Below are 20582 nucleotides of genomic sequence, written 5' to 3' on the forward strand. Positions count from 1 at the left end.
GCGCATTAAGTATTGTAGCACTTGTGGCGGCCTAGCATTATATGTTGGTGAAAGCTATCTCAGACTTTCCATAAATTTATGTTGAGGATCGACAGACGTGTGTATATATATTTACAACAAGTGTTAAAATATGTGAACACAGTAGTACAAGGTACAGTAACTGTGTGATGTGATAACTGCCGATTATGAGAATCGGTAAGTCGAATTAATATAGAGACAGTGAAGGGTATTTATCTTCATACATGTACATTGTTCATCGGACTATCTACAAATGGTAGCTTAATTCTCGCTTTCGTTTTCCCACGATTTTCATTATTATTGTTGTTGTTGTTGTAAATATGGAGTCTTCCAGCAATATTTTATGTGTGTATTATATGTATAATGTTGTATGTTGATGAGGTGCTCATGCACGGAATTTGTTAAGAATATAGTTAGCTATTTTAGAATCAGTGTTATTGATGAACCTAGGTGCAGTTCCTACCTAATTAGTCGTTTTCAGGAGGTTAGGTAAGGCCTGCAGCAGATGTACCAGTACGCAGCATTATGTACACGCCCTGGGATATAAAGTTTATCATGCTCTTATCTAAATTCGAGGGATCCATTCTGGTGAACTCTGGCGCCCATACTACGGACATTTCGGTTAATTATGCTTATTAATTTTATTAAGTTTTTGAGTAATTTTATTTATATATTTGTATTTATGATTATATTTATCAATAGTCATCAACTTATTACATCTGATATGCGAGTTGTTATATATTAGCAAATGTACCCGTGCTTCGCTACATTCTACATTGTATACAGATTTCTACATAAATTACTGTACACATGGTGGGTGAGATTTATAGCATGTCTCTCAGCATTATCAAAGAAATGCCATGGGGAGGACCCCATATGTTCTTTCCCATGTAAGGTGCAAGGTGTGGAGTTGTGATGATAACGGCAGGCTCACTTGCCTATTGCCATTCACAACTGGGTTGGGAAGTTTCATTATTATGGCAGGCCCCCTTAACTAATGTTGGTCACAATTGATTTGGGGAGTCTTTGTTACAATGGCAGGCCCCCTTCCTACTTCTGGACACATTCCAGTTGAGGAGCTTTCATTATAATGGCAGACACCTTCCCTTCTGCCCCATTCCTACTCCAGTCAAAGTAGATTTGGGGCGAATTGATTACAACAGGAGATGTCCTCCTGCTGACAGTCACTATCAATTTGTAAAGTATTAATAATACAAACTGACTTCAACGAATATAGATCGATATATAAAGGGTTATGCAGACATTAATTTACAGATTAAATGCTGCTCAACGGTACGTCATGTCGACAAATGGATTGAAAAATCAGATGCCCCTTTTAGTGATATACATGGTAGATCCTATGACATTTTGTCCTATCTTCTCTATTTATGGGTTAGATTGAGTTAGAAAGTTTGAATGGGGTGAAATTTGGGTACATTTTTAACACTTTACATTATTTTTTGCATACTGATATGGAAGCTAGAATCATGAAATTTGGCTTGCATATGGCCATCGATCTTGTCAATGTGCATGCCAAGTTTGATGACTCTATCTTTACTATACGTGTGTCAAGCTATGAAATATACATGTAAAAATTTACACACGATCGAGAAATACAGCCAAATCTAGCATATAAGAGAGAGAGATAGACAAAAAGTCATAGGACCAAAGTTGTAGATCACTCCAAATTGAACAAAGATTGTGCCATCCGTTTTGTGATATGACTTACCGTTTAACCATCAAATACTTCAAAAGGAAGGTCTGCACCGTCATTAAAATTGCCTCCAAATTTAGATATTTTTCGGGCATAAAAATAGAAAAATTTTAACATTTTAGAATTTTTCCAATTGGCTAAAAGCTATAATTTTGCCAAATTTCAATCTTCTAGTCAGTCTGGCAGATTGTGCCATCATCTCGTTTTGGGGGGAAGGGGGTAAAAATTAGGAATTTGCTGAAAGTTTTTAAGCCCACAAAACCTATAGGTTATTTCTTTCGATAAATATATATGACTGCATTCTTACGCTGAGCCCAAAATTTGAAGCCCTTCCAGCATGACCCTGCAGGGAATTTTGAGATTTTTTATTTTTCCAGGGATCCTGAGGGCATCAGCTTCTCTGGTACTAAGTTGTTTCTGAGAAGCCTAGAAGTGCCTCATTAATTCATTTCCATTTTTATACCTATGTATATATATATATATAATATTGTAATAGGAACGGAGAGCATGGGTTGACGCCAGGGCATATAAAGTCCATGCTAGGAACCACAGAGAGAAGGGTATTTGAATAAGTTCTTTTGAGATTTAAGTCTTTGTTTATTCAAGTTAGATAAAAAATATATCACCTTTTACAGATGTGAAGGAATGATTTGAGAAAGTCCAAACAGTGGTTGGAAGTGACGCTGTTTCTAGGCATCGGTGTTGCCGGACTCCTTCCCCCTTACCATGGATCTCCTCTCAGCGCCATGGCACCATGTTATCCCACGGCAGTTGACAGGTCTTGAAGGTCCGATGAAGATCGAAACCCGAGAGTCTGACGCCTGATGATCGATTACGTGCATTGAGGAATTATTGATTTAGCATTTAATTCCACTTCGGTCCCATGAAGGGAGTAAAGAAGTGTATAGGCACTGCACAGAATGTCAATGAGATCTGGTATGACACTTCTTTACTGCACTGTACATTTTGCAAATTAGTACCTTCACTTAACATAGTTTGTAGAATTTACAAGTTCCACAGTTCATAATGAAAGAAGAAGATTAACACAGTTCAACATAAATGAAATGATTGTCGCTCGATACATTTGTCGACGTTAATTCAAGTTAGAATATCACAGTTCATAATGAAAGAAGAAGATTAACACAGTTAAACACAAATGAAATGATTGTCGTACGATGCACTGTTCTAATGCACCAAGCTTACTTAGCGAACACAGTTCAAAAACCTCGAGTCTATTCTGTCACTAAGCTGGGAATACACACAAATACTGATTTAAGCTAACTCAACCAACTCCTTTTATACCGTAGCCTGGGCATCGTGGCTTCTGATTCGTCAATCTTCTATCTTCACCGTCGATTTTAATGAAATTTGGTATTCTACCTCTATTGTTATGGGCTACACGATGATGTAATTGAAATTCTTGTATCACATTCGGTTCTGTAAATAATGAGAAGGAAGGAATATATGTCCTTGGTTGGCTTTCCATCAGCGAGCAGGTCGCGTGCTTAGCCGCTACATCCGTCACCTGTGTGCGCACAACGGTCTTTTCGAACCTCTTGTACAGCTGTTGTTACGAGTTGCGCTCGTATGCACCAGAAATACTTCGATAATTAATGTTGCTGTGACAATATATCTATATATTGTACCGGGAACTGTTCCAGCCCTGTACATTGTTTTATTGTTGCCGAAACATATGAAAAAGGGACGGCAATAATATCTGTTCATGCGTCCGACATCTAGCGCAAGGCGAAGCTCCTTGTAGCGAGCTGGACACGTCACGAGCAACGAGTCTGCAGGTGACGTCAATATCACATGTTACATGCCTCTCCATCGAAGGTACTAGAAAGAAAAGGCCTAACTTTTCAGCCGCTTAAGTTTCGGACATGAGACATGTATCATCATGTAGCTCATATTCCAAATACAAACATATATTAATTTCAGTAAATTCCGTCATGGCATTCTAAAGATATAAGCCAATTTCATCTCTGTGACGTAGCAAGCAGCCTTGAGCCGTACTGAATATAAGCAGAGCGCCAGGCCACAGCAATTCAGTTCATGTCGAGTTCGCACCAATTTCACATCGAGTTCGCGTCAAGTCTACATTCTTTCACAGCTGGCTAGTATATCACGCTGCGCGCGTCGAACCAAGTATTCCTGCGACCGGACCTTGCACTACTTAGAAAGTTTTGATGGCTAGTTGATACTTAGTCTCTGCGATACCAGTGAGTAACCTGTACATTGTGGGACTTGTAATTCGTCTGATATTCAGACTTGGAAAATGAACGTGTGTAATTTCAAAGTCTTAAAGACTTATAGTATTCAGCAACAGTTGTACTTGACACTTAGTAAATATCTTAGTTGACGTGTGAATAACCGTAACCAACCTGGGGTTAACATAAATACTTCGCATGGTAATGATCTTGGACTATTTGAACTTTGAATTTCATGAGTGTAGGTTATAACACTTTGATTGTCTTGGGAGCCTAGAACACTGTCATTTGTGTAGAAGAACTGTTCGCGCGTCATCATAACAGGCTGTGCTATTTAAAATTAATGCATGTGGACTAACTGTGTACCCAGTGTTATCGTGAAGTATAGGACTTATACTTGAATAATTGAGGTATTACAAGAGAGAGTCGCTTATTTATTTTGCTGTGAAGTTGAGCAATTACAAACTGTGTTCCAAATGTAAGTTAATTTAACCCTACGAACAGTGAGCAGTAAGTGGTTAGATGAACTGTGCCGAAAACGATATTTCTCATGATCGTGATAGACGATAAAAGACTCGCTCCGACGTATTTCTCATCGAAGTGAATGGTGATAAATTGTGAAAGAGTCACCAGTGATAACTGTGCAAAATCAAATAGTGCACGTTTTCGACGTAGAACGACGGAGATTGACATAAAACGATGGAGACAGACGTAGAACGGCGAAGATCGACGTAGGACGACGGAGATCGACGTAAAACGACGGAGATCGACGTAAAACGGCGGAGATCGACGGAGATTTGGTACTACACGGGAATGGTTCCAGGGGCGTAGTACCATGGAGCAGCTTGGGGCCTGCTGACAGCCGAATCCCAGATTGCTGTTCGCAGAGTGGTTTTCTACTGTTCGAGAAGGCATATATCAGGTGATGTCAGTGCTTTTCCATTAAATTCTGACTTTAAGCAGGACCTTTATGAACTAAGTCATTACGAACAAAGAACATTAAAGAGTTTACTTAATTAATATTCTACTTGAACAGTATTAACGTTTTCCAAGCCAAGAAAGACTTTCAACAACAAAGTGCTCCCGTATACTCCCATTTATTAGAACTTTGAGGTATCAATTAAGTGCACTATTCGTGGTGAAAGTATAACATAAACTCCAAATTTGCCATATTTTTCATAACGTGTGCTCAGAACTTTAAAAGACTAGATTTGATTTCAAGTTTAACGTGTTCTCGAGAAGAAATTTGCTTTACTCAATTCATGTAGGAAGTGTAAATATGAAATCGCAAATACCCCTAGAGAGAGAGACTTTAGGATTTCTCATTTATTTACAACATTCTTGATTTATGACATGAAGAATATGATGGACATATCAAATTGGGAAATATTATTCAGTTAAATTTCATTTGAATTAATTTCGATGTTCTGTTGAAAAAAAAAAAAAAGGAGAAAGAGGATTTATTTTCAATTAAATATTCATTATTTGGCGACACAATAGGAGGGCATTCCAAAGAATGAAATAAAGGAATGAAAGACGTAATATATCTTATTTCGCCTTGCCATCCTCTCTCTGTACCATCTCCTAAGGACTCAGTACCCCTTAGAAAGGCCTCATGCTATTAACAGTCAACTTTTCCTGGTACAATATCTATTTTTATATATACTGTAGATAGATCGTTCCAAACCGACTTGCTGATATTTACAGAACCTGGCCATCTTGTAATTACATCCCTGATTTGGAGGTTAGGACCATAAATCACTTGAACATTAACAGAAAAAGTACTCCTTCCGACAGCAGCTTATTTCATTCTTATTGTCTCCACGTGATCGGATTCTCGTGAGTGTACTATCTATTACACCGAAAACACCAGCAAAATGGCATATTTCAGATAAGTCGTAGAAAATATGCTGATGTTCTTCTACTGAAGAAAATACTAAGCGTTCTTCTCATGGATCTTATTGCTGCAGAAACTCTGCTAACAATTCTAGTAACTGAAGCTTTTGAAATTCTAGCACTGTCTCCAAATATTACGTGAAAAATCATCAGTCATTCGTTTAAAAGAGTTTGATCTTGAATACGCTTGACAGCACTCTGTACGAAGACAGTAACAAAGAAATAAGTGACGATGATCTGAATCATCTGATGGTGATGAGTGACTAAACAATTAAATGGTGGAAAATTGCTATGCTTCAATCATAATTTTGAATTTTTTAAAACTTTTCAGTTTTGATTTCCAGGGAGTCTGCTTATAATCGAATAAATATGGTAATTTATAATTACACTAAATGTAATATATTCTTCATAAAAATTTATTGCGAGAAGTAACTTTTCATGTAGTTAGAAGAATTTCTTCAAAAACATTTTACAAACTTTACAGAAGAAGATATCAATTAAGGTTTACTGTAGGTTGAAGGAAGAATCCCACCTTCCAATACTCATTTGCTTTTTTGGCTATTCTATGTAATCACAAACTTATTCCAGCTTAAAGTCTAGTTAAATAACTAAAAAAGTACATGTTTCGTTCCTCTGATTTGGGACATCTTCAGGTAAAAACATGTATAAAGATACAAAAATTGGCACATATGAAATAAAAAACACTTATTATGATGATGATGATGAGATAAAATGTTCATTCATATTGAGTTAAAACACTTGCCATAAAAAGCAAATAAGTACTGAAAGGTGGGATTCTTCCTTCAACCTAAACCTTGGTCGACTTGATGCCAATACGGGATAAAAATGAAATTTGCGCCAATGTTGAACTTTATATCTTCTAGAACTTAATAGAAGCATTTGGATTTCACTTTAAAACCGGCATATTAGATTTTAAATGTGCAATTTTAGAATATTCGTCAACAGAGCTCATTTTATTCCATTTTATTATAATTGTATGATAAATATTCATATAGTTTAATTATACATGACATAACTCTAAAGATTTTATTTGTCACTGACAAACATAACATTGTTACATCTATAACAGTTCATAGATTCACCATTTTATGTGCATCATTCCATCATATACTCAATTCATTCTTTTATATTTCATTCCACTGTGTAATTCTGTTTTAAGACTTTGGCATATACATATGTATCTTGGCCAGGCTGATGACCCATACAGGGTTGAAACTAGTACCTCGTAACTTATTGTAATGTTTTTGTAAACATCGCAATTTATGTAAAGTATTGAGTAGGTGGATTAAACTTTGTATTTATTTTATATGTAATCTTCATTCAATATGGAACCAATAATGAAGTTTATAACCTTGAAAGTTGAGATTATGATATTGCATTAAATGAATCCATCACTGCATTAAGTCATGTCGGGCTATCTACCTCGCCCTCTATTCGCATTCCTGTCTTGAGTCAAGTTTCATGGCAGTTCCTGCGGACACTGCTGTTTTAAGGGACATATTAATGAGATTGTAACTCCTTTTAAAATTTCATGTGAACCATGCATGCATTTTACATTTCATGCTAGGTCCCACAAGACATGAAATAGGCAAAGAAGTTTGTGGTTTTATGACTTGACATAACCAGGTTCAAGGGACTCCCACTTTTACATGCAATATGAACCATATGACCTCACATCCCACATGCATTTGCTAGGATTTGAACCACAGCCGACCTTGGTGAAAAGCCAGTGATGATGTCACTTGGTTGTGACCCATACTTGAAATAGGCACAACCAACAAGCTTGCAGTATTACATGATTGTATGGACATAACCACAGAATTTACAGATCTACATGGAAACCAAACCCAAAAATGGGTGAACTTTAGAGGCATGAATTTAGAGATGATGTTCTCAAAAACCAAACATGGTTTTCAGAGTCCCATAACCAGAGTAAAGAAAATTGGTTATGAATTTGTCTTTTGATTCCTGAGAAAAATATGTTAACACTATCAGAACAATTCTTCTATTGACATACTTTACATTTTCTCCCCATATTTTATGGTTTTCCTAGAATATTTCAGTACATCCTTTACAAACAAGTTTGCACAAATATTTCAGGCCATTAAGTCTGCACCTGCTTTCTACCTCTTATGATGATCTTTAACTGTAAGAGTAAGGTTGTTCAACATGCAGTTCCTCTGCATATTACAAGTACAGGAGTAACTTACATTTCATTCCGAGGTGGCTCATTGCAAGAGAAAAAGAAGTGAAACAAGACTCCATCAGAGTGAGTAACAACAAGAATAACCTAGAATTAAAACAATCTCCTTTTATACAAATTGTCCCTTAATACTTTCTCTAAAACCTACCATCTGAGAAGCTGTCTTGAGGATCAGGGTGTAGAGCCTGGCATTCACTCATTGCATGAAACATGGCATCTAACATTCCTTTATCATCTGGGACAAATCTCAGTTCCGTCATTCCAGGATCAGATTCATCTCCACTTCCATCTTGACCAACATCATCACCACATATCTCTGGAGAAAAAGGAAACACAATGATAAATATGAAACACAAAACTCTTCTGTTCAATTGAAGAACAGACCTCCATCATGCAAGGTACCCATTTTTAAGCAATTTTTAAGCAAGAAAAATATTTGGTGTCATCCATCGCACAAGGTTCTCATTCTATACCTATATTTATACTTCCTACAAGTTAATGCCTTTTAAATACTGGTACATCAGTTTTAAGATTGAGCTCATTTTTATGTTCAAAATAGATTCTTTAATGAGGTGGTGGTGGTGATTATTGTTTCAAGAGCAGAGAAAGAGAACAAGGTCCGACCCTTCAAAGAATGCAAGCATCACCAAAGATAGGGATGGGCTACAAAGGGCAAAAACACTTCAGGCCTCACACAAACAATGCTGTTGGAATGAGATGAGAACAAGAGCTGACCAAAGAAGATCAGGTAGGAAAGCTGATAGGGAGGAGACTAACAAGTAATTGGAAGCAATGCCAATCACCTCTTATGACAGGCGCAAGCAGTTTCCTGGGAGTGAGTTCAGTCACAGAATGGATACCAGGCATGTAAGCACCTCATACACATGTGATGGGTTTGCAAAGTGTGTATGACAGACGAACACATGACAGGACAGAAAGGGTTGATGTGTTTAAATAAGTACTTTGCCTTGAAAGGAACATAACGAAAGCTATAATTGTCACTGATTGTAGTGTACAGTTCATACTACTCTATAAGTTGAGAAATAAATATAATACAAAACACCGGAAGACCTCCTTCTAGAAAAGTAAATGGTCAGAGCTGATTGTGGTGAGATGGCAGCAGCACTATTATTTATGTTTTATTTTACACGCATTAATTTCCGCAGAGCTCCAGCGCGACTGCAGTAGCGTGCATTCGGGAAAGCGTAGGTTCGAGTCATGCCTCGCCCAAGCTGAAAGTGATTTTCAGGGTGTCCCATGTTCAACACCAGGCAAATACCGGATAGGTAGCTTTGTGATAGGCCACGGCCGACTTCCTTTCCAAATCCTTCCCATTCCCATCCGTGAGAAAAAAATGCTAAACTGAGCGCAACCTATTACATGTCAAAACAAAACAATACAATCTCCCTTCCCCGTTATGTGTTGGCCAGTCATACAATAACGTTGCACACCCAGGGTATGTTACGGTACATCACATTATGTAGGATACTAAAAGGTTTGTTTTGTCACCTATTCAATACATATGAATTTTACAATTTAGGAATTTATTATTGATTCCACTTGACATGTTTCGCCCTTCATTGAGGGCATCATCAGTCAAATTATCTCCTCAAGGCAAAAATCAGGTACCTGGTTAGTAGTTGACATGCACAATAATACATATTATTAATACACATTACAAAAATTAAGTATGAAAAACAGTTGTACAATAGTGATGGTTGAACATATAGGTTTATAGAATAAGAAGTCGGCACCAATGCGTAAAATTAAATAGTAGGGTTCGGCAGTGGTGCTCTGGAGAACAATTGACGCAATCATAGAAAAATATAAAGTTTTAAAAATATTTACATTATAACAATCAAGGGAGAAAGGGTGTAGTGCTCGACGTCAATGTTTGTAACCAAAAAATTAATGTCAATGGTTGGTAATTATACAGTATTTACACTGTCCACTTGAACAGATGAGATTTTAACAATTTATATACATATTTACACAAGAGCAGCTTGGTGAGCAAGGATATAAAAAATCTAGTACCAAATGCGTCCTGTTGTTATAAAGGTTGTAAGAAGAATGTGGCATTGACATTTCAGAAATATGCAGAGTGGTTTATCTTAGTTAAAATCACCGGGGGCAGGGAAATATTCCATAGCCAAATGAGGTTTTATAGGCATCAAGCTGAAAGTTGTCTGGTTGCAGCACCGAGATTGGTACGGTGGTCAGTGTGGATGGAGACTCATGGGTATTCAGTGCGTTTGAATGGCAACAATGATGACAGTTATTTGTAGGTAATTACTTATTAGGAATATGTTGCGGGTTGAAACTTTCGCTTATTCTTTTAGTTGACTTCTGTAGCTTCGAATGTTATGTGAAGACATCGGTGTGAGATGCCGGTGAGACTAAATTGATATTGTTCTGTGGAAAAAAGTATGACGGACCTCGGGATGAAGTTATTGTTTTTTGTTGCTGGTCTGGTGAAATAGAATAGAGCTGCTTGTGTTGTGAACTGCGGTGGAGAGATTAGAATGTATACGGTAACTGCAAAGTCAGAGCGTTGTAGCTGGGATGAGGCATCTTCTCATTCTGACTGTGAAGAGGAGCCGTGGTGGCACGCCATATTTGTGCCGATGTGCGCTGGGTTCTGGCGTGTTGATGAAAGTTTTATTGTATGAAGTGGAAGTTATCTGATGTGTCGCTGAGAGGTAATTGTTGATGAGTATTGGTGGACTATGAAGGAGGCTCAGTCGGTAATGTATTGTAATGTATTAATAATATGTATTATTGTGCATGTCAACTACTAACCAGGTACCTGATTTTTGCCTTGAGGAGATAATTTGACTGATGATGCCCTCAATGAAGGGCAAAACATGTCTCAAGTGGAATCAATAATAAATTCCTAAATTGTAAAATTCATATGTATTGAATAGGTGACAAAACAAACCTTTTATTTTAGCATCCTACATTCAGCATCTTCAATACGGATAACAATGAGTTTTATCACTTGCAACATCACATTATGTTAACAGTACATGCCTGGTATCCATTCTGTGGCTGGAATCAAGGCCAGGAAGCAGCTTGCACCTCAATATGTCCTTGCCCGACTTCACGCCGTCTGATGCAGCAGCAAAACTGTGCATGCTGTTCTTATTTATATCTCAAAAAGTAATTGTCTGATTTTGAAAATACTTACATATTTGAACTTGTACGCAGTTGATCTTTTAGGCCAGCTGTATGAATTTGTGCCATTCAATTTAAAAATATGGAGTTAGTATCAATATCTCAGTTATTAATCACCCCATGAGACTAAGTAGCACGTTATTTTACAAGGCCCTGGGTACCATGTACGAATATGAAAACAGAATGCCGATATCTATAATGGTTTAGAAGTTATTTCTGTGTAACATGTTGGGTGAATAACCCTGTATATCATACTGGCATCAAGATTATCCATGTAGGCCATCTCAACGACCTCTTCTAATGTACAGCCAGGCCTGGAAATAAATAACATCCCTGTACATATGCTAACAATATTTGTTTCCCATAGCCTGCTCGCATTACCGTATGATAACGGGAAAAATCCGCATGTCCCAGGAGCAAGAGAAACTGGTATTTTAGTAAACTTATATTATAGGACAGTAAGATCATGTTTCTGGAGTACATATCCAGTATAAAATAAGTAAAATGTTCACAAGCAATTGGTAGTATTTTACACTTACGCAAACCAGGCATTCATTTTCTATGTGTGGTTGGGCTGTGTCACTTTTACCACCAGACGAACACGTCTGAAACTTCAAACTGGAATAAAAGTTATTCTCCTGTGTAGCACAACACTCAAAGAGTAATCCATTATAGCCTCAACAATGGTGCATTAAAAATGTAGCATTTTAGCCAGTTTAAACAAACACTGATAAGTGTTACCATATGGTACATTCTCACTCATTTTAATACATTCAATGACAAAGTCAGCCACTTTCAAGATCCACATCTCCCACACCACCACAGCTACCGACACAAAACCACTATAGTGTACAATGGGAGACTCGAGGCTAATTCAACATACAAACACCAGTAGTCTGCGGTGGGTAGTTGTGGCTGCAATGTGAAATATACAAACACACACGTCTATTTTTATATGTAGTCTGCCAATGTCAACCCCCATATCCCCCACACCACCACAATTACCGACACGCAACTACCATAGTGCAAAACGGGAGTCTTGAAGACACCACCACACACAAATACCAGTGGTCTGTAGTGGGGAAGTTTTGGCTGCAAGGTGAAATATACGGACGGACACACACGTCGATTTTTATATAGATGTATGTATAGATTATGAACTGTGTGTGGTAATGATAAAAGTAGCAGGACCTGTTGGTCTATAATGGCTCTACACGCCATTTAGATTTATTGGGAAAGAATTATGTTGGTGCCTGATGCGTGTTGTTTGAAGGGGCCTAACATCTAAAGTCATCGGCCCTTTTGGAAAGAAAAAATGGTACCAAATGACTGGAGTATGTCTGTCTGTCTGTTAGGTCATCAGCCCAGAGGCTGGTTGGATCCTCAAATAGCACCACCAAAGGTTAAGCGGTTATAAGGAAACCGCAAAAACCAATGGCAGCACCAAAATGAGGTGTACTAGGCAAGACGAGGACTGAGGTAGTTTGCCATTGCTTTCCTCACTGGGTCAGGAAGTGCTATTGCAGCACGACTGACCCTATAAGCAACACCTTTCATAACACTCAGATGCACTAGTCGTGCTCTGAATGTCATTACTCAGCACCACCCACACCCCAGCAGCTTCCATGTTGGCACAGCCATGGATGAGACTGGGACTTCGGCGGAAGCTACACTTTACTCTGCCCTGTGCCAAGAGATGGATAGAAAAGTACTGTATCCATCAAGAAATGGCAGCAAGCAAGACTGGAGTATATAAGTGATAATACCTATATTTAAGAAAGGGGACAACAAGATATGTGATAATTGTTGAGGAATCACAAGTATTTGAAAGAATACCATACCAAAAAAGAGAATAATAAATGTGGAAAGACGAGAAGAGCTATATGGCTTTCAAAACGGAAGATGAACACCAGATTCCATCATCAGTATAAGGCCGTTAACAGAAAAACATTGGAAATATGGAAGAAACATGCTGATGACATTCCTTAATTCAGAAAAGGCTTACGATAGCGTGCCCACAGTAAAGGTATGGAAAGTAACGCAAAGGAAAGGATATGAAAAACAAATAATAGAAAATGAGCAAGCAATGTACAGAAACTGTTGCAACAGTGTCCAGAAACATGTGGGGAGAACAGAGTGGTTTTGGAATGAAACTGGACTACGACAAGGAATTGTGCTGTCACCACTGTTATTCATAGTGTTTATAATGAAAATTCTAAGTTCCCAAGGAGGGAATTAGATATCAGATGTATGGCTTTTCAGGCGTTTGCTCTATTAACCAGCGTTTTGTCTTAGATCTGACACTAGACTCATCAGAGTGGGATGTGTCAGACCCTACCCACTGACGCTGGGGTGTATGCAGGTGAACTTATCAGAAGCCCTATATAGGAGGCACAGTCTGATAACTGCATATGGGAAATAAAACTCCACAATGCTCTATTGGTGGAAAAATATCTAATTCCCTCCTTGGGAACTTAAAATTTTCATTCAGAATTGATAGGCGGGCAGTAATATTTCTACCACTGAATCTGAAGTGTACTCCCTACTTTCGTCTTTGTCAGAAAATAAACCCACTGGTCCTGATGGTCTCAGTCCTATCTTCCTTAGGAATACAGCAGTAAGTCTTTCATACCCTATTAGTGTGATATTCAATCGGTGCTTCTCAGTCGGCTACTTTCCGAGCTCCTGGAAACTTGCTTATATCACACCCGTTCTTAAAGGTGGACAGAGGTCGGATATCGCAAATTATCGCCCGGTCTCTATATTACCTGCTTTATCAATCATTTGTGAAAGGATCATCCATCAGCATTTGCTTGCGTTTACAATTCCATATATATCCCCTCAGCAGCATGGTTTCCTTCCTGGAAGCTCCTGCGTAACTAACTTGGCTATCCTCCTCCATCATGCCACGTCTGCCATCCATGCGGGCTCTCAACTTGATGTATGCTACATCGACATCGCGAAGGCCTTCGATACCGTGGATCACACGCTTCTTGCACACAAACTTTCTGAACGGTTTAACGTTCATGGGAGACTCCTAGCTCTAATTAATAGCTTTCTGAGCGAAAGACTACAGCGCGTGGTCCTTGATGGATGCAGGTCTTCTCCCACCACCACCCTCCCTGGTGTCCCGCAGGGTAGTGTCCTAGGTCTAATTCTCTTTGCCTTCTTTATTGATGACCTTATCGATACTGTTTCCCACCATTCATGTGAAATCCTGCTCTTTGCAGATGATTGTAAAATCTTCAAGCAGATCGATTCTCCTACAGATACAATCCAATTAGAAAATGCTCTTGATTCACTGTCAGGTTGGTGTACTACATGGCGTCTTAAACCTCATCCCTCCAAGTGTTCCACCATTTCGTTCACACTTCGTAAATCCCCCGTCCTACAAGAATATCACCTACTGAACCAACCGATTGCTCTTGTTGACAATCAAAAAGACTTAGGAGTGCATTTTGACAGTAAATTGTTGTTTGTCTCGCACATAAACAGGGTTACCTCACGTGCTATGTCACTCCTCGGTTTACTCTACAGGTTTTCTGACATCACAGATGTAAATGCCCTCCGAGCATTCTACGTTTCCTGTATCTTACCTATTGTTGAATACGCCTCTCCAGTCTGGTCCATTTCTGCTTCTTCAAACCTCTGCCACCTTGACCATGTACAATCTTTTTTCTGTGCTATCGTCAGAGCCAGGGTCCCTGCATGTCGGAACCTAAGCACTATCCAAGTGCTTGGGAAACTGAAGCTCAAGACACTTTCTGCGCGGAGGAAAGTAACCGACCTAAAGCTGCTATACAAAGCAGCTAATGGTCTATTTAGGTCTCCAGATTTAGCTTCCTTATTCCCCCTCCACGTCCCATCCCGTAGTACCAGAATGAAGACCCTATTCCATATTCCTTACTCCCGGCTTTCTCTCACCCAAAGGTCCCTTTCTATACGTATTCCAGCAATGTTTAATACATCATCCATCAACATGAACCTAAACATCTTCGTAACGTTTCCTTCCTTCTGTCATGATATTTCTAATATAACTTAATTTTCCTTCTTGTTCTTTCCCGTTCTGCTCCTGTATTTACTGTAAATGTATTTTTCTTTGTTTATATCGTTGTTTATGTAAATATGTATCATATATGATTGTACAGTTTTATTGTGTATATTTGTGTTCTTTGTAAATATTTATATATCATTAATTTTAGATTTATATCTATTGTACATAGCTCGGATCTTTGTAATTCGGCGTTATCATGTTGCTGATCCTGAATGAATGAATGAATGAATGAATGAATAAATAAATAAATAAATAAATAATAAATAAATTCCATTGTGGAGTTTTATCTCCCGTATGCAGTTATCAGACTGTGCCTCTTGTATAGGGCTTCTGATAAGTTCACCTGCGTACACCCCAACGTCAGTGGGTAGGGTCTGACACATCCCACTCTGATGAGTCTAGTGTCAGACCTAAGATAAAACGCTGGTTAATAGAGCAAACGCCTGAAAAGCCTTACATCTGATCTGTTTCTTATAGTGCTTACAGACAACATTGTGAAGCAGACGAAGGAAAAATATGGGATACGGTGACACAGAGTTAAAAGTAATGCTGTTTACAGATAACATTGTAGTGTGGGGAGCAAACAGAGAGGAAGTACAAGGGCAAATTGACATACTGAGTGAGAGTATTGAAAATTATGGAAAGAAAATCAGTGCAGAAAAAAGTAAGACAATGGTGTTGACTAGAGGAGAAAGAAATTATAAAAATAAAGGGACAGAATCTTGAAATTGTGGAGATCTACAAGAACAACTTGGAAACCAAATTAATGCAGGGTGTATGGGTGGACATGGAGATCAGTAAAATGACTCAACAGGGAAATGTATTCTATCAATGTGTGAGAAATCTGGTGTGTAGGAAGAAAGTACCAATGATGTGTAAAGAGGTGATGTATAAGATGTACTACTGCCCAATATTGACATATGCAGTGCCTGGACGCTGACAACAAGACAGGAGAATAAGATTCAGGCCAGTGAAATTAATTTTTTAAGAAGTATGACAGGAAAGACAAGAAAAGACAGAATGAGAAATGACGACATCAAGAAGAAAATCAGAGTGGAAAAGCCCCAGGAATAAACACAAATGGTTTGGACATGTTAAAGAGGATGGAAGAGGGAAGGATGCTGAAGTGGATGATGGAGACAGATAGGATGAAGGAGGGCAAGAGGGAGACCCAGACTAAGGTGGCTGAAAACAATCAAGAATAGTAATTAGAAGAAACCTGGATTAGGAAAGAGTTAAGGAAGAACAATGGTGGCTGGATAGAGGAAAATGGGAAGGCGCCACAAATATCCCAACCCGGCACGGGCTGAGCGAGGAAAATGGATTATTACTATTATTATTTGGCTGTTACTAGAATAAATGACTGTTGCTGCCTGTTGTTTAAAGGGGCCTAAGAGTTAGGTCATCGGCCCCAAATAAATGACTGGATATTACAAAGAAGTAATACGGTATGTTCTTAATATTAACAATACTATTTATTATTCTAACTATATTACCACAGTCATCCTGGTTTTCATAATTCAGATTACAGTAAGTGTTGCAGTATTTATAACTCAAAATATGCCAACCCTATCGTTACTTGGGGAATCAAATAACTAATGAAGGCAGAATCAATCAATCACCATTGATCTGCATTTACGACAGTTGCCCAGGTGGCAGATTCCCTATCTGTTGTTGACAATGAATGTCATTCTTAGGAAAAGAAATTTGTCCCCTTCAAACACAGAAATGTGTATTAGAGAGATATACTTGAAGACTTTTGTGTGGAGTGTAGCATTGTATGGGTGAGAAATATGGACAATAACTGGTACAGAAAGAGGATGGAAGCCATGGTAATATGGTGCTACAGAAGAATATTCAATGAGAGAGGGTTTGATTGAATCACAAATAAAAATATATGAATCAAATAGGAGAGAGAGGAGCAATTCAGCAAACTTCGACCAGAAGAAGAAATAATGATGTTATTGCTTCAATCAATCAATCAATCAATCAATCAATCAATACTGATCTGCATTTAGGGCAGTCGCCCAGGTGGCAGATTCCCTATCTGTTGCTTTCCCAGCCTTTTCCTAAATGATTCAAAGAAATTGGAAATTTATTGAACATCTCCCTTGGTAAGTTATTCCAATCCCTAACTCCCCTTCCTATAAATGAATATTTGCCCCAGTTTGTCCTCTTGAATTCCACCTTTATCTTCATATTGTGATCTTTCCTACTTTTATAAACGCCATTCAAACTTATTCGTCTACTAATGTCATTCCACGCCATTTCTCCGCTGACAGCTCGGAACATACCACTTAAAATAATACCAATATAATGGTCCGTTATTGGACATTATAAATTTTCCCGCTAACTCATTCTTGGTTGCCTGCGTTTCGCCCTCGTGTGCTAAGTTAGGCTCGTCAGTTGGGACTTAGCACACCACCCAAGACGCAAGGCTAGTGCATACCGTGGAGGCCACTGCATAGGCTACTTGAAGCCACCAGCAGTGCCAATGCACTATGAGAGCTATGTCTCATTTTCAGTCGAGCAGCTCTTCTTCTTTCTCTCAATTCTTCCCAACCCAAACATTGCAACATTTTTGTTACGCTACTCTTTTGTCGGAAATCCCCCAGAACAAATCGAGCTGCTTTTCTTTGGATTTTTTCCAGTTCTTGAATCAGGTAATCCTGGTGAGGGTCCCATACACTGGAACCATACTCTAGTTGGGGTCTTACCAGAGACTTATATGCACTCTCCTTTACATCCTTACTACAACCCCTAAACACCCTCATAACCATGTGCAGAGATCTGTACCCTTTATTTACAATCCCATTTATGTGATTACCCCAATGAAGATCTTTCCGTATATTAACACCCAGATACTTACAATGATCCCCAAAAGGAACTTTCACCCCATCAACACAGTAATTAAAACTGAGAGGACTTTTCCTATTTGTGAAACTCACAACCTGACTTTTAACCCCATTTATCAACATACCATTGCCTGCTGTCCATCTCACAACATTTTCGAGGTCACGTTGCAGTTGCTCACAATCTTGTAACTTATTTATCACTCTATAGAGAATAACATCATCCGCAAAAAGCCTTACCTCCGATTCCACTCCCTTACTCATATCATTTATATATATAATAAACATAAAGGTCCGATAATACTGCCTTGAGGAATTCCCCTCTTAATTTTTACAGGGTCAGATAAAGCTTCACCTACTCTAATTCTCTGAGATCTATTTTCTAGAAATATAGCAACCCATTCAGTCACTCTTTTGTCTAGTCCAATTGCACTCATTTTTGCCAGTAGTCTCCCATGATCCACCCCAACAAATGCTTTAGACAGGTCAATCGCGATACAGTCCATTTGACCTCCAGAATCCAAGATATCTGCTATATCTTGCTGGAATCCTACAAGTTGAGCTTCAGTGGAATAACCTTTCCTAAAACCAAATTGCCTACTATCGAACCAGTTATTAATTTCACAAACATGTCTAATATAATCAGAAAGAATGCCTTCCCAAAGCTTACATACAATGCATGTCAAACTTACTGGCCTGTAATTTTCAGCTTTATGTCTATCACCCTTTCCTTTATACACAGGGGCTACTATAGCAACTCTCCATTCATCTGGTATAGCTCCTCCGACCAAACAATAATCAAATAAGTACTTCAGATATGGTACTACATCCCAACCCATTGTCTTTAATATATCCCCAGAAATCTGATCAATTCCAGCCGCTTTTCTAGTTTTCAACTTTTGTATCTTATTGTAAATGTCATTGTTATCATATGTAAATTTTATTACTTCTTTGGCCTTATTCTCCTCCTCTATCTCGACATTATCCTTGTAACAAACAATCTTTACATACTGCTGACTGAATACTTCTGCCTTTTGAAGATCCTCACATACACACTCCCCTTGTTCATTAATTATTCCTGGAATGTCCTTCTTGGAACCTGTTTCTGCCTTGAAGTACCTATGCATACTCTTCCATTTTTCACTAAAATTTGTATGACCACCCATTATGCTTGCCATCATGTTATCCTTAGCTGCCTTCTTTGCTTGATTCAATTTTCTAGCAAGTTCCTTCAATTTCTCCTTACTTCCACAGCCATTTCTAACTCTATTTCTTTCCAGTCTGCAACTCCTTCTTAGTCTCTTTATTTCTCTATTATAATAAGGTGGGTCTTTACCATTCCTTACCACCCTTAATGGTACAAACCTGTTTTCGCATTCCTCAACAATTTCTTTAAACCCATCCCAGAGTCTGTCTACATTTTTATTTACCGTTTTCCACCGATCATAGTTACTTTTTAGAAACTGCCTCATGCCTGCTTTATCACCATATGGTACTGCCTAATAGTCCTACTTTTAAGACCTTCCTTTCTATCACATTTATTTTTAACTACCACAAAAACAGCTTCATGATCACTAATACCATCTATTACTTCAGTTTCCCTATAGAGCTCATCTGGTTTTATCAGCACCACATCCAGGATATTTTTCCCTCTGGTTGGTTCCATCACTTTCTGAATCAGCTGTCCTACCCATATTAACTTATTTGCCATTTGTTGGTCATGCTTCCTGTCATTCGCATTTCCTTCCCAATTGACATCTGGCAAATTCAGATCTCCCGCTACAATCCCATTTCTTTCCATGTCGTTTCCCACATAGCTGACTATCCTATCAAATAATTCCGAATCCGCATCAGTGCTACCCTTTCCCGATCTGTACACTCCAAATATATCAAGTTGCCTATTATCTTTAGAAATGAGCCTTCCACCTAGAATTTCATGTGTCTCATCTTTAACTTTATCGTAGCTTACAAATTCTTCTTTCACCAGAATGAACACTCCCCCTCCCACCCTTCCTATCCTATCTCTACGATACACACTCCAGTGCCGTGAGAAAATTTCTGCATCCATTATATCATTTCTCAGCCATGATTCAACTCCTATTACAATATCTGGTAAATATATATCAATTAAATTACTTAATTCTATTCCTTTCTTTACAATACTTCTACAGTTCAACACTAACAATTTTATGTCATCCCTACTTGATTTCCAGTTCCCTGTTCCCTTATCACCGCTCCCTAGGCCATCCCGTTTCCCTGAATGTACCTCCCTATTACCCTTCCAAACAAATTTCCTAACTTATACGTACCACTGCGGTTTAAATGAAGGCCATCTGAGCGCAGATCCCTATCTCCTACCCACCCATTAGGATCTAGAAATTTCACTCCCAGTTTCCCAAATACCCACTCCATAGTCTCATTTAAATCCCCAATCACCCTC

The 20582-nt window shown here is 38.4% G+C and overlaps 1 protein-coding gene across 2 annotated transcripts in view; it reads right to left on the reverse strand.

Moving 5' to 3' along the window:
- The window catches only part of icln (chloride nucleotide-sensitive channel icln), a 246224-nt gene that overhangs the window by 48022 nt on the left and 177620 nt on the right, over positions 1-20582 (reverse strand). For both annotated transcript variants that reach the window (XM_067151300.2, XM_068228618.1), the window contains exon 3: positions 8211-8378. In XM_067151300.2, coding sequence (XP_067007401.2) covers positions 8211-8378 — 168 coding nt within the window. The remainder of the gene's footprint in view (positions 1-8210; positions 8379-20582) is intronic.

Source organism: Anabrus simplex, chromosome 7, assembly GCF_040414725.1.
Source record: "Anabrus simplex isolate iqAnaSimp1 chromosome 7, ASM4041472v1, whole genome shotgun sequence".
NCBI classification, from domain to species: Eukaryota; Metazoa; Arthropoda; class Insecta; order Orthoptera; family Tettigoniidae; genus Anabrus; species Anabrus simplex.